Here is a 15573-nt window from a genome sequence, read left to right on the forward strand (position 1 = left end):
GTTATTTTCATTAACATTTTATTAGATGGATTAGAAAGACAGAAATCTCTGCAACTCTTACCTACATTGTTTGCTCGCATGAGGCGTTGTTAACAATAAACCCATGAGGTTTGGTGGTGGTTGATGTCAGTGGCATTTTTTCATAGTGATTATGTAGAAGACAGTGCTAACAACAAGAACTAGCTCTGGATACAGTAATCTGTGTATTTCAGAGATTAGTGTCAGGATGAAAACAAAATTCAAGCAGATCAGCTTCTGGTTATAGTATTTCTGATGCCTGGATTTAGTTTTCGCTAGTGGTAATGTTCTAACTCCAGATCTGCTTAATCTTGTTACAGGAAGATGTAAATCCCGATGACATCACACCTGTACTGGTGGCACTTAGACTGAGTTTTAGGGATTATATTGCAAGATCCAGATACAGATTTAACAGGAGCCGTGTGGACAGCTTTCAGGATTGCTCTGCAGCTCTCATCCTCTGTTCTTCTGCATGCAGAAATAACTCACTGCTTTGCTTTCTCCTTGAAAACCTTTGTATTGCATTTCCCACAGTCTGAAGAAGGCCAGGAAAAAGCATTTCCTCTAAAGTGCATCATGATCTGCATACACTTTCCTGGAGGTACGTGTAGAGTACCAGCTGTGGATGCTCTATAGTGGCATTCACTGAAAGTATGAAAACTACCTCTGAGTAGGGCAATCATAGCAAACTAGTTGCAGCACAGACCCTGGGGACGGGAATACTTTTGTACTGAGCAAACATTCTGTGCTGAAAATTGGCTCCATTAACTTGAGGGGATCGCCCTTCATGTATGTATCTATTCCATGCCAGCCTTTCCATGACTGCCTAAACTTGTATGTTGTTTGATATTGGTTACTCCATTATCTGACCTTTTCTGATCCTAAGGAAAAGTAGCAGAGGCTGACAAACTGCTTGAGCTTTTGGGGCGCTTTTAGTATATTAAAGATGCTTTATTTTCAGTAAGTTTGTTATAATTCTTGTTGCTTTTTTTTCGGTAGAACAGTTGCTACCTTAAACCCCTTCTGATTTTGATATATGCTTACAGACATTCTGCAGCGTCCAAATGTCACACAGATACTGGGCAGGATATTATCTTGTCTTCTAACATCACACTGATGATCAAAAACACAAAGTAAAGAGCAAACATGGTGAGCCCCAGCAGTTTGTTCATTTTCCATTTACATGCAGCAATTGAGATAATCACAAAGAGGAGCATGAGAAAAAGGAGAACAATTGCACAAAACAAACCATTGCTACTGACTGCAACTGGATCGAGTTCATTGAAGATAGAGTAAAGGAGCCAAGGAACTGGCAAACTGCAAGTAAAAGAAAAGTAATTGAAATGAATGTTTTAAGGCAGTTCATTTTCTGCACCATAACAAAGCAATTTTCCCAAACTGTTAGAGGGGGAAAAATGCATGATTGTATTCAGTGAACTCAGCATAAATCTAAAACTGATGTTGTTCATGTCAAAAACTGCATTTGCATAATACTTGAGCCATCATAATGCAATCCAGGAATGGAAAAGGGGTTTTAAAATAACACCTATGAATTGAGTGTCTCAGCACGCCATAATAAGGATGTCCTGATGCTTTATTGATAGAAAGTACAGGTGCAGATACTGAGCTATGATTGCACAGGATCTCTGAGTGACTAAATAAGGATCCTGTCTGTAAATCTTTGGTGTTAGCCAAAGACTTGTTGTTCTTTCAAGACAAAAACACAATTAATTTGTGTAGATTTAGAATTAGGAGAAGATGATGGACTAAGGTATAAAAATCTGTCTTTCCTGGTTGGGTTAGGTTTCTAAACAAACCATAAGCTTATTGCTCAGCTGCCCTACATTTAACTACAGCTAAAGTAAAACTAAGAGCATGTTTGGACTAACAGCAGCCAGCTGTCTATTTCAGAAGAAACAGGGTATCGTTCAACACTGAATTAATACTCACCCAACAGTGATATCGAAGATATTGCTGCCTACAGAACTGGAGACAGCCATGTCACCTAAGCCTTTCCGAGCAACGATGACACTAGTGATAAGGTCAGGGATGGATGTTCCTGCTGCAAGTATGGTTAACCCCATTATTTCCTCTGATATCCCAATTGTTTCACCAACCTAATAAACACAGAGAGTAGGGTAAGTCTGTTTGCTTCGTAACATGGAATTTAATTGCTCTTTCCATTCTTTTGAGGCTTTATGCTGAATTTGAGCCAAAATATTCTGAATCCCCTTAAACATGGTCACATTTTTCTGCTTTGTGGATAAAAAGTTAGATTTCACAGTGTATGCTGATCTTGGGTTTGCTCTAAAAGCTGGACCACTGGGCCTGTTATCAGTGTTGCAAAGACTAAGAAAGGTCAACTCAGCAACAGCACAACTTTTCTGTCCCAAGTTTACCTCTTTGGAGGTCTTCCAACTTTCCTTCTCCAAATTTAGCAGCAGCTGTGTATGATCCAAGAGCTTTGGGAAATGTCAGTCTTTGGATTTATGGCATGATCAACTGTGCTGTGAATGTGCAATATATCACTAAATACAAATTGTGGGTCTGATTCGACAAGATGCAAGTCTTATTTCCCAGAATACCAGGTGAACATTAAGGCACTGGGAGTTAACATTTAGCAGCTTCCAGAATCAGAACCTGTATATTCCTAGAATTTTAATTAGGTGAGGGGTAATTATGTTCAGCACAGAGGCATTCATCAATGAAAAGGCAGTATTAAGATAAATCTTGATGGCACTTCTCCTTTCACTGATGCACAAATTCCCTTGGAAGCTCTTGAAATGGAAAACTCTGTGAAATTGAAAAGAATGAAATTGAGAATTCCCTTTTGGGTTCTAAACAAATCCTTTTGAGTTCTAAACAAACCAAAGTTTCTACTGTGGTGATGGATGAGTGCAGCTGTAATTCATCAGATAAAATGCCACAGTGATGCTGTTCCTTCCTTCTCCCTCCATCTACTTGTTCTGCAATAGTCTTGTTTGCAGAGAGAAAATAGAGCCCTCACCTGGTGAGCCCACCACACCATGAGGTAAGAGAATACAGCAATCCAGAGGATGGATCCAAAAAACGTGATGACAAAGAATTTTTTGGAGTCCTGTTAAAATCAAGTTTGAAAACATGGAAAAGTTTCAGGAAAATTTAACAACCCCCAGTGAAAATATTCACCTGAAACCCTTCACTGTAATCAGTTGCTTTAATGTGGACCCCAGTCTCTCTAGTTGTATTTGGATTTGTCAGCTTCATAGGTGACCAGTACTTGCTGGTCTTGTGGCTGTGATATGCTGGAGCCAGGGCTCCTGTCCCACTCCCAGCAGCATTAACAGCACTTCAAGTATGCAAGGACTCTAAACATGGCAAAATAGAACTGGGGACTCTTCTCAACAGGAAATCTACAGCTCAGTTAATGAATGCAGTAGCAGAAGGAAGATAGATGCTTACTGGGTTTCTAACGTCAGGCAGAGTGCTCCAGAGAGGAAAGACAATGGGAAAGAGGAAAAGGTAAATGGCTTGTTTTTTCCTAGTTGCTGGCCATTCAAGAGATAATGGCTCATCATTTTCTTCATCATCTGAACTGTCATCACTGTCTTCATCACTGTCAGAGCTGCTGTCTTCTGAGGTGTCACTGTCTGAGGAGGGCTGTAGATCGGGGGTGGGGGGGAAAGTCAGTGTTATCACACTCTCAAGGAGCTGCACAACATTTATTAACCATGGTCTTGCCTTGGTAGAGGTCATGTTTGTAACATGGCTGAGGGCAGTCACAACCCACATCTTGCTGTTGTGGACAAAATCCAGGCATAGCCCATTTCAGTGCCTGTGTATTATGTTAACTAGTTTGCATCTGTTAACTAGTACCAGCTTTTAGATGGTGGTTTGACTCAAATGAAACACTGACTGTCTGTCCTTGAGAAACCTTTCCTCATCAGAACAGGTGAATTACATCTATTGAAAGGAGGGATTTGGGAAACAAAACAGAAATGTGTACTGGTGAACACAGGACAGTCAGCTACTTGTATCTTCCCATATGCTGGAGTACTCCCGTAACCTCAGAAGAGTCATTTGAGGAGACGATACTAGACAGTTTCAGTCAGTGTCATGTTTTGAACCTGGTTTGTGTCTGGAAGATGAAATGTTTCAGCTAGCACATTAATATATCTCATTGCTCCATACAGACTATTTATAGTTGTCAGTTATGGGAAACAAGTTGTGTCCTATCCCAAAAGCCCTAGAGAGGAAAGAAGGAAAGGACATGTGACATTTAGTCCGGACTGAGCTCTTACTGCCTGTAATACTTGGTTCAATACCTGGGCATCTTGTAGTGCATCTGCCTTCTGTTTGTCTTTGTTGGCTTCAGAGTCACTGGCAGGAGTTACCTGAACTTTGCTTGGTGCTGCCTTTTCCTCTTCTGCTAAAAGTAATAAGAAAGAATACTGCTTTCAGTCGCTTTAAGTCTCCTGTGGTCACTGGGCCATTTCATGTTAAACCCAGTGTGATTGCTTAGGTTTGCTGTTTGTCCTCTCTCTGTCTACTGTGGACTACTAAAAGCTGGGCAGAGTCTGGCCCACCTGTTGTAGAATGATACCTTGATGCCTCCATGACCTATCTGAAACTGCTGTCAGAGGCACATTCGTCACACTGGGTAAATGCTAATTATCTGATCTACAACTGGTGTTTCTTGTTTCATTCTGGATCCTAGAGATCTTATTAAAGCCATCCTTAAAAGCCAGAGAGGATATAAAGCTTTGCTTCTTCTTTATGTTCTAGTAGAGCATGGTGTTCCCCAGGGAGCTGATATTCTTCAAGGCTTCTGAGAAATGACTCCCGTGTGCTGCCAGACTTCAATCCCTAATCATTTGGTAGCTATTCAAACACAAATAGGAAAGTGCTGACACATACAAGGAAATAACTGCAATGTCCTCTGTGCTGTTCCTGTGTAACCCGCATAGCCAAGAGGAACACAGAAATAAGTAAGTAAATAGCTGCTTTTCAAACTGGTGACCTGTCACAAGTGGGGTCCCTGAGAGATTGATATTGGGCCCAGTGTTGCTCAATGTTCATAAGTGATCTGGCTGATTGGATCAAGTGTGCCCTGGTGAAGTTTGCTGATGACACCGAGTGGACACTTTGGAAGGGAGAGGCACACTGCAGGATCATCTGGACAAGCTGGAAGAGTGAGCTAACAAGAACCTTATGAAGTTCAACAAGTGTAAGGTTTTGCACCAGGAGTGCAGCGCAGGTTAGGGAGAAGCTCTGTGAAAAGGGACGTGGCAGTCCTGGTGGCACAAGCTTCATAAGAGTCAACAGTGTGCTGCTGTGGCAAAGAAAGCCAACAGGATGCTAGGGAACATGAACAAGGGCGTCACCAGCAGAGAGAAAGATGTCATTGTCCCACTCTACTTGGTGCTTGTCAGGCCACACCTGGAATTCTGGGTTCAGTTTTGGTCCCTGCTATACAAAAAAGATGTGGACAGGCTGGAGAGCTAGCCTGGCTTTTCTCCTTGGAGGAACCTTCTATGTCTTCTTAAAGTGTGCCAAACTTCCAAGGTAAAATGAAGGTACTTTGTTTAACAAACACCTCATTTGCAGGGTCTACCAAAGATCAGTAGCACCCAGCTTTTGCCTGTAATGGCCTGATTTCCCCTCTTCTACCCTTCTGGTGGCAATTTACACTATATCCTTGCAGCACTTTGTGTTTGGATGCTGTCTCACTAACCACTCCTAGACTCCCGGGGGGATGACTTTTAATTGCCCACTGTTAGCGCACATCGACTGATTTCTGCTGATTATAGCAGCCATCTGTGATCTGTAATAGCAGAAGATATGTGTTAAGCCATCGTGTTTCTTTGCCAGCCCTTGGTGCTGAGTGCTGGGAAAGGTGGGGGATTGCAGCACAAAACAAGGCAAACAGCACCAACTCTTCATGCACTCACCTTCTGGTTTTGACCCTTCTCCTGCTTTGGCCTTGGCTATGTTGCTCAGGATGTCCACCCTGTCTTTAAATTTTGCTGTGGATGAGAAGGATGCCTTCATCAGCAGCTGTCAGCTACCCAAACCCACTTTACCTGCCTCCCCCAGCACACACACACTCTCCCCTCTTTCCTCTTGCGTGGATTGCCGTCAGCACTGACTTGTGAGTTGTTCTGGCTGTGGCCCTAGGTTTTCGCTGCTGCTAGTTGATCAAGCTGTTATATTTAAATGCTTAGTACTATGGCAGTTATGCAAGCAATTTCACATGTAACTAATACTTTCTAATTTAAAAGAAAATCTAGAGGGAAGAGAAATCCTTTCCAGGGGATATCTGTACTTCGTAAGAAGCAAATGTAGGAAGAACAGAGGAGGAGTCTCAATGCAGTATCACTTTGTTCCTAAAGGACTTGATTTCTTTTCAGGCTAGAGTATATACAAGCTGAAAATGACACCTTCCTTTTGCCATGTGGCTGCTGAAGAGGCTTTACTGTGCTCTTGCAGCCTAGTGACCTGATGGTAAGGAAAGATTAAAAACCTTTCATGTTCCAGTTATGTGGAAAATGGTTTCTCTAAGGAAGCACGAACGCCTCCTCTGCTGGAGTTGATCTAAATTCCTGGTGTCCAGGTTCAACATGGCCCAGACTACCCAAGAGATTATCTTCACCAGTGCGGTGTCCAGTACTGTGGTTTTGGGACTACTGAGGACTTGTCCCACTGTAAGCCATGCTCTGCTCAGCTGAGCTGCTTTGTTACTGTTTGCTCCATAGCTAAGTGTTGTGTTCAAATATCATAACTCCTACTCCTGTTGAAAGTTAGCAAGTTGTTGACTCAAGTAAAAGCCTTATTTTGCTCTGATCTATATCCTCTGAGCTGCCTACTGAGTCCACCAACTAAGCAGAGGGCTACAGGTTTTGCACATAGCAGCCACAAGAAATTGGCTATGCCTTGCTTGGCTTGGGCTGTAAATTAACTTACTTTGAAAGTTTGATCACACCGGTTTAATCTACTGCTGCCCATGCTGTGGATTCCCCAGCATTGGATGCTTTTAAGATTCAGCTGGACAGAGTGCTGGGACATCTAGTCTAGGTCATGCTTTGCCTAGAATGGACCAGATGCTCCTTGACATATCTTCCAAACTGAGATTCTACGATTCTATGAGCTCTTCTCCTTTTGAAAGGCTAGTTGTGACTAAAGAGCCTGGACTCTACCATGCTCCCTGCCAGTACCGAAGCCTGCCAGAGGGGATGTAAAGCACTTTGCTTCATTCCCCCTCTACCCATGCTAAGCACAAGCACACCCATCAGTGCAGGGCAATGAAGAGGTGACCTTTTGCTCCCACCCTCCTCTAACCACTGCGCAATGCATCTTCCTGTTGAGCTTTTCCCAGAAGCTGTTACAAAAGCCTCTGTCAGCAGGGTCAGGGCGGTCAGGCTCAGGCTGAAAGAGATTAAGCAGATTCAAGCTCCTGGCTTGCTGCCCTCACCTAGGCTGCAGGCTGTGAGCACCGACCCAAGAAGAGCCTCTGAGCATCTCTCTGTCAGGATAAACAGATTAGGTCCAGGCCAGTGTCCAGTTCTCATGAGATCAGCATGACTTAAAAAGGCGTTAATTCCTCTGACACACAGCTCATGCAGGATGGGCTGAGACTGGAGGAGTTGCTGGCTATAAGCTGGCCAGATCTGCAGGTCAGCATAGGGAGGAAGGAGGTCTGTTAACTGAGTCCTTGCTAGTGCCGGGGATTAGCTGGGCAGGGCAGCTGGGGCTCTGCAGCCCTATGGGCTCAGCCCTCACCCAGTGGTGCAGTCCCCAGGGCATTCACTGCTGGTGAGCCCATCAGACAGGAGCTGTCTGTGTCCGGGGGCCTTGAGATGCTCTTCAGGAAGATTCATATCCTACGGATTGACAGCATCTAGGCTGGACTGAAGGTGGCAGCTGAGCTTTTACCTGGAGTGTGGCTCTTATGTTTAATTCTTTGGCTCTAATATTGAATCTTACAGCACTAACTTACAACATGAACAGCAGGAAGGATTTTTTTCCTTTAAAATTTGGCATGAACTTGGAGGACTGGGAGATTCTGCTGTTTAAAAGTGGAAGTATATATGCATATATATATATAAAATCTCATTATTCCTTTTTCCCATTTGTATCGTGAATCTCTTAAAACAAGTGATTGAATGCTAATGAAGCAAGGAGAAACCGTAGCTGCCCTCAGTTCCCAGCTCTACCCTAGTCTGCACCACTGCTGGCTGCTCTCTTCTGGTCTGCTTTCCAGAATCATTAGCTTGTGAACTGGGGTGTGCTGAGGGTGGACAGCTCTGACATCCCTGCTGCTGGAGCCTTTTTCTTCCTTCAGAAGTAAAATTAGGCTTCTGTCTTCTTCCCTCTATGCTTAGAGTTTAAAGAGTAACCCAAGAGTAAGACTGGAGGATCAGAAATGAGGGGGCTCCTCAGTCTTTCCAAAATCCTTGCTCCCTTTAATACCCCAACAGTTCCCTCTGGTGTCTAACTGAAGATCTTGAGAAGACCTCATGCTCTATTTCTACACCCTTCCAGAGAAAGTGCAGAAAAGCCCAAAGTTACCAGAAACTTATCATTTGGAAATAAAAGCTTCTCAAAAATATAATTCTGGGTGCAGTGTAAATGTTAGAACCACTAAAGTAAAACCCCTCATCCCCTGCAGAGAGAGGCTGAAGTGTAATGAGCCCTTCCTAATACAAAAAGCAAACACTCTGATCTTAATCCATCCTTCAGATGAGAAATTTTGCTTCCCCCAAGGGGTACTGCATTAGGCCCAGAAAGCCAACCGTATCCTGGGCTGCATCAAAAGGAGCGTGACCAGCAGGTCGAAAGAGGTGATCCTGCCCCTCTACTCTGCTCTTGTGAGACCTCACCTGGAGCATTGTGTGCAGTTCTGGTGTCCTCAACATAAAAAGGACATGGGACTGCTGGAACAAGTCCAGAGGAGGCCACGAGGATGATCAGGGGACTGGAGCATCTCCCATATGAAGGCAGGCTGAGGAAGCTGGAGCTGTTCAGCCTGGAGAAGAGAAGCTGCGTGGGGACCTCATAGCAGCCTTCCGGTACCTGAAGGGGGCCTATAGGGATGCTGGGGAGGGACTCTTCATCAGGGACTGTAGTGACAGGACAAGGGGTAACGGGTTCAAACTGAACCAGGGGAAGTTTAGATTGGATCTAAGGAGGAAATTCTTTCCTGTTAGGGTGGTGAGGCACTGGAATGGGCTGCCCAGGGAGGTTGTGAGTGCTCCATCCCTGGCAGTGTTCAAGGCCAGGCTGGATGAAGCCTTGTGTGGGATGATTTAGTGTGAGGTGTCCCTGCCCATGGCCAGGGGGGTTGGAACTGGATGATCTTGAGGTCCTTTCCAACCCTAACTATTCTATGATTCTATGATTCTATGAAAGTTTGTATTTCAGACTCCTGTATTTCTAACCCCTGCCTCTGGAAGCTGGTTGTACAGGCTGAGAGCTGGCTGGTTTTCCACATTTTGGACTCTCGCTGCCCTGAAATGGTTTCTCTGCTGCCCAAATAAAGTGCAACTGCAGCAGAGAGAAGGAAACCCTACAGAGAACCTAATTTCAGAAAGTTAGGAACTGCTGAGCAATAATTGGCAACCTTTTCCTTTGTAGAGTGTTCTTTGCCACAGCCTCTAAGTGCTGATGCTATGGGCACTGCCAAGAAGGAACAAGCACCCTTGGGGAAAGATCAATTGATTTGGGATCATCTTTTATGTTGCAACCTAATTACAGAAATGTATCTGGTACAGACAGTGCTGCACAAGCTGCAAGAGAAGGGCTTTGCTGGTGCTTAGTGGAACGAGGCACCCAGCTGCACTGAGGGCACTGAATGGCTGCGGTGCTTTTAACACAAAGGCTGAGCTTGCAGCCCTGATATGCTTTGGTGGGTTCAAATCCTTTTCAGAGTCATCCTGGGCAAGTCACATCATTTTTATGGCCAAGATCCTCAAGGAATTTGGGTTTCTCAATCTATTCATAAATGATTCCTTTTGTTCAGATTCCCTTTAGGTATGAATTTATCAGAGGTAATTTAGAAGGTAAGGTCTTCTACAAGATACACACAACTCTGGCTCCTTGATTTTGAGCGCTGTGCTGTTGTAGTATCAGTAACTTTCTTTATCTTTTCTAAGGAGCTGTCTGTTCTAGCAGTGTTGAGTGGCACAGGCATGTACCTGGAGCAGAGGTTTTGCCCTTATCTCAGTGGTATTATTACAGTAATGGGTGTAAAAAATAACGGTTTTGGAGAGACTGTAGCCCATCTTTGCATCCTGTTGTATTAGACTTGCTTAAGTACATATGGTCACACCCCCATCTAGTGGCTATCGCATACAGAGACTAACTCAAGGTCTGCCTGGGTGGAATGAGAGGGCAAGTTCTCTTTTAGAGAAGATACAAACTTCCCCTCCTTTCCCGTTTATCCATTATTCACAAGTCGTAGTACTAACAGCCTCTTTAGCAAGGCCAGTGGCTTACAACTGCCTTGCAAACCCCAGCAGAAGCAAGGGCAGTAGAGCAAACCCTAATGATTCTGGGTCTTGTTAAGCTACTATTAGTAATGGGATAGATGCCTCCACTAAAATCTGTCAAAGCACTCATCTGTCTCTCTGTCCTTATCAAGCCTCCTTTGTTCCTCCATCAGTTTGTGCAGCTGGGATTTGGATCTGAAGAGTCCTTTTTGTAACCTCTGTGATAGAGGTGTTGATCTGCTTAACTTCAATCTCTCTTTGAATGGACAAGGGATAATCTCTTTAGAACAAGTAGGGCAGTGAAGGGGTAGGGCATGTGCTGAGCTAGGGAAGAACAACCTAAAACACCAAGCTTTTTTAATGTGCTTCATCATTTGTTGGAAGAGGAACTTCCCCCCCGTGTTTGGATTAAAGGTGATACAACGCAGCACGTCAAAAGTTTGTGTACAAAGACCCTGGTTCTGGCTGCAGATGTGGCTTCTCTGCTCCCTGGCCAGTTTAAAAGCAGATATCTTAGTCCTGAGCTGATCAGCCCTTGGCCCATTGCTTGCAAAGTGCTGTGGGTACAGTTTACCACAGCAGTGATGATACCACAGTGTTGCAGGTGGGCTTTTAGAGGTGTTCATTGTTGGTCTAAATCACCTATGGACTGGCTTAGCCATCATAATTGGAACTCGTTGTGCGTTTTAGATCTCAGGTGGGATTTTAACCACTGTCAAAATGATAATTTGAGGGTTTTAACTTCTATTTCCTCTTGTGCAGGTTTATACCTTGTGAGGGGCTGTGTGCACAGCAGGGGAGGTGTGTAGGTAATGAGCTCTCCTTGTGTTCGTTTTCCTGTGGTAAATGAGACTGATATAGGTTGAGCAGCTCTTTCTCACAAATGCAGTCAGCACTGAATGCTGCTGCTTCAAGGCTGGGGTGAGGGCTGAGCTAAGAGGAGGAAGGAAGATGTGACATACTGTGAGATGCAGGAAGCTGTAACTCGAGTTTGCCCCTGCTGTCAGAGAGACAGCAGAAGATGAGGGATTGCAGTCACTGCCACTGCTTGCAGGGACCCCAGCAACAACTGCTTCACATGCCCTCACCTCCCTTCAAGCAGCAGCTGCCACCACAGCAGTAATCAGTTTTGCACAGGTAAATTAGGTATGGCAGGGCCAAAATGTGAGCAGTTTGTCCTTGCTAGCCATATGATCAGAAGGGGTATGTCCCACTGCTGCAGAGCTCACCCCTATAACACTGTCAAGCTCAGAGCTGCATTTTGGGAGGGGTTGCTGATGCCCAGCACCCTGACATACAAAGGCTGTATTCCCAGTTAAACTGCTCTGCACTCAGGGCTGCAAACCCAAGTCCCTCAGATGTGGAGCATTCACTCACCATCTGTCAGGGGGTCCAGGGTGTGGATCATGAGTTGGAAGATGGTGCTGCGCATTTGAGCATTGTGTAGAGAGGCTGAGCTCCTGCCTCGCTGTAAGGCTGATCCAGGCTACGGAAAGGTACAATGCAGCAAGTCAATAGCAGTTTCTTCCTCAAAACATCTCCGCTGTTGGTTTGCTTTCGCCCTGGGGATGCATTTATATGGAGGCTGATCTCCACAACCCAAGGGGCAGCCTCTACATTTAAGCTCACACGATGGCTGTCAATACTAGCCATTCATAGCAAGAGACATGAGATAGCAGCTCAACCTGTCTTTAGAGAAAGGCTCTACAGAGGACTCTGACTCCCTCTCAGTCTTTTGTCACAAGCAATAGGAGAAGAGGAAATGGCTTCAAGTTGTGCCACAGAAGATTTAAATTGGATATGGGGAAAAAAACTCATTCCCAAAAGCGTTGTCAAGCATTAGCACAGGCTGCCCAGGGCAGTGGTGGAGTCACCATCCCTGGAGGGATTTAAAAGATGTGTAGATGTGGCAGTTAGGGGCATGGTTTAATGGGGGACTTGGCAGTGCCAGCTTAATGGGTGAACTTGATCTTAAAGGTCTTTTCCAATCTAAACAGTTCTATGATTCTATGAAATGCAATGGGCTCACACAGACTCAATACAATGTTATTATAAAGTATAACCAAAGCACGCAATGCTTTCAGTCATAACTTGTCATTAACTGTAGATTTATATACTGCTATGAGATAATGCTACAGTCATGTCCAGTGTCCTTGAAAGCTATGGTGCTCTGTTCTTACACCAGTCAACACCAGAGTCCTAATGAGCTTTTGACTGAACATTAGTTAGTACAGGTATGTTAAGTACATAGAGGAACAAGAAGCATCCATATGAGGAAGCTGGTATGTTACATACTCCTGCAGCCACTATATCAGGTCTCTCCACGCAGTAGCTGGCCAGCCATAAGGAAGACGAAGAGTCAGCAAGTTAACCAGCAGCAGAGGAATGAGCTCATCAGTGTTTGCTGTGGGAAAGGACAGACCTTACCAACCTCTGCTCTGGGGGCCCAGGTGGAAAATTGGCCATGAAACCAGGTAAGAATTGCTCTGAATTTCTCTATTCTTGTTTAAAGCACTGAATGAATAGCACTCATTTGACAATAGCTACTCAAATCCACTTGGAAACCCTGACTGTCTCTTAATTTTTATAAAAATTCCTTTGAGGACACAACTCATCCAGGTGTCCTTTTAAATAATCTGTGGATATTGTGCCAAGCATGGCTGGTTCTTTGCACAAAGCAGGCTTTGGTCTTGATTTCTTGATAGAGAATCTGACACCTTTATTCACAGCCTAACTTGGGGAGGGGTTCAGAATACAAAGCTGCTTAGAACCTACCTGCAGCCTCCTCCCATCTGCTGGCTTCTTTGCTCCATCATCTGCAACTGCCCCAGTGCTTTTCTGTATGGAAGCAAGAACAAAAGCGATTGAACACCACTGCTGCTTCACCTGCTTTTTGAGGCTCTAGTAACAGTCCTTCAGGCTACTGTCTGTGAGGAAGTGGGAAAGCTAATACACACGACAAAAGCTGCAGATGGGGTAACAAGTGATACCATCAGCATCCCAGCAACACACCTCACTTGAGAAAGGGCGAAGAGAATCTCCTCCAGCATCTCTCATCTGCAAGAGGCTTGCACAATGCCTCTTACCAGAAGCCTTTTTCTCCCTGTTTAACAGAGAATTATCCAGTCTTGTTCCCAGACTAAGAATGTGTTCTGCAAGTGTTTTTTTGGAAATTCCTTTACAATAACCCAGTTAGCAAAATCCTACATCTTTGACAGTAGATAGGAAACCACTATCTTTAGTAAATGCAGTGGTAGAACTCCCCTTTAGTTCCATTCTCTAATTTCTTAGACTTTCTACTATCTAGATTGCATTTCCCTCATTTTAGAACCATAATTATTGACCAGCACCTGTATTCTGAGGTTTTGTTCGAATATGCACTTTGTGAAGGAGATGCAGTTTCTCTGTGGTTTAAGCTAGAACGAATTATTTCCAACCTGCCCTCTGAACAATAAGGACACCCACCTTCCGTATATGCTCTGCTGTTGCTGCCTGCACAGCATTCAGCTTCTTGCTCAGCTCCTGCTTCACCCATTGTTCTAGGCGCACGTTGTGTTTCATAGTGAATACATATATGGCATAGGCAGTCAGTAAAAGGAGGCTTTCCCACCAGTCAATGACACTGTCTAGGAAAAACAGGATGAGCATCATTAAGTCTACAATGTAGAAGGAGATGTCTCTAAATAAGGGCCACCATGTCAGGTGGAGTATCTCCCTTGAGAAGAGGGCACAGGTGCCAATGACAAAGAGGATATTAAACACTGCTGAGCCCACAATGGTACCGATGCCAACGTTGCTGTGTGAGATGAAGACACCTATGAGGGAGGTGAAGAGTTCTGGTGCTGATCCACCTGCTGCCATGAAGGTGGCTCCAGCCACATCTTCAGAGATCTGCAACTTCTCTGTGATCACTCCCAAAGCAGGGACAAAATACTCATCACACACAATGGCCAAGGCCACAAATACATACATCATGCCAAAGACGTGAAGTACAACCCACCCTTGCCTGCGTTCTTCCACACTGAACAGGTCCTGGGGATATTCTCCTTTGGACTCATATGGTGGCTTTTCATCTGGGTAATTTCCACTGCCATTGCCTTGCTGTGGTGTTGTACCCACTGATGTAGTGATGGGCACAATTGGCTCAGAATCCACATATACACAGTGCCTTATTTTGGGTGCTGATGTGACATTGCCTGTTACAGCAGTCCTGTTGCTGGCGATGTCCCTAGAGGTCACTTTGACAGGGTCCATCGGTTGGGGTGCTGAGTGTGGTGCTGGAATAGCAGAGGGGCTGAACTGGAGCTGATAGAGGGAAAGGAGCAACGCTATGGCAAGCAAGAAAACGATTCGGTTCCGCTGTAGCCGCCGCCGCCGCCTCCTTGGTAAATGCATTTCCTAAAGGTTCAAAAATGAGAGTCGTGTCCAGAAGCCACTGAAGACTTCTCTCAATCAGCAGTTTGCACTTATATCCATCATTGCTGTTTCTAGCTGATCTTAAGCATCAAGAGTGAAACTGTGTGACACAAGATGTGGAATCCTGCGAAAGAAAATCTGGTGTAAAAAAGTAAAGTACTGCAACTTCCCCCATATGAGTAACATTACTACACTGACTGCTTTCCTTTTGTCAATAAAAAGTAATTGACTTAAATAAGGCAGGTCTAGATTCAGGTTTAAGTCTGTTTTTTATGACTGTAGGCTATGCTGATTTATAATCAAAGGTTTGGCTTAACAGAGAGGAGTTGATCGATCCAACCTGAGTTGAATTCTGATTCCACCTCATGCCTACATCCAGGAGCTATTCTGTGATTTTACTTCAGTTGTTATTCTGTGATATTAACAATTGGATCGATGTTCTGCAGGTGGAGAGGCTTCTGCCAAGGAACCTACTTTAAAGGTCTAGTAAAGACGATGCTCTGAAGACAAGATTATGCTGTTAAAACCTCCCACCTAACAGACCAGCTCTTCACCTAAGTAATCTCAATGGGAGGATGAAAACTGGTTGATATTCCCAGCTATGCTGCTCCGTGGCTCTCCAGCTTTGCAGTCCCACAGAATACCAGCCAAGCAGTGGTGAGCTATTTTCTTT

General features: G+C 44.5%; 1 protein-coding gene across 1 annotated transcript in view; it reads right to left on the reverse strand.

The window, feature by feature from the left end:
- SLC24A1 (solute carrier family 24 member 1) overlaps positions 1 to 15573 on the reverse strand; it is an 18034-nt gene continuing 2461 nt past the window's right edge. The window contains exons 4-12 of the mRNA XM_065688021.1: positions 13950 to 15024; positions 13260 to 13322; positions 11862 to 11970; positions 5949 to 6023; positions 4323 to 4426; positions 3460 to 3657; positions 3026 to 3115; positions 1969 to 2135; positions 1 to 1335 (exon numbers count right to left, since the gene is read on the reverse strand). Coding sequence (XP_065544093.1) covers positions 1086 to 1335; positions 1969 to 2135; positions 3026 to 3115; positions 3460 to 3657; positions 4323 to 4426; positions 5949 to 6023; positions 11862 to 11970; positions 13260 to 13322; positions 13950 to 14879 — 1986 coding nt within the window. The 5' untranslated portion in view covers positions 14880 to 15024 and the 3' untranslated portion in view covers positions 1 to 1085. The remainder of the gene's footprint in view (positions 1336 to 1968; positions 2136 to 3025; positions 3116 to 3459; positions 3658 to 4322; positions 4427 to 5948; positions 6024 to 11861; positions 11971 to 13259; positions 13323 to 13949; positions 15025 to 15573) is intronic.

The sequence above is a fragment of the Lathamus discolor genome, chromosome 8 (assembly GCF_037157495.1).
Source record: "Lathamus discolor isolate bLatDis1 chromosome 8, bLatDis1.hap1, whole genome shotgun sequence".
NCBI classification, from domain to species: domain Eukaryota; kingdom Metazoa; phylum Chordata; class Aves; order Psittaciformes; family Psittacidae; genus Lathamus; species Lathamus discolor.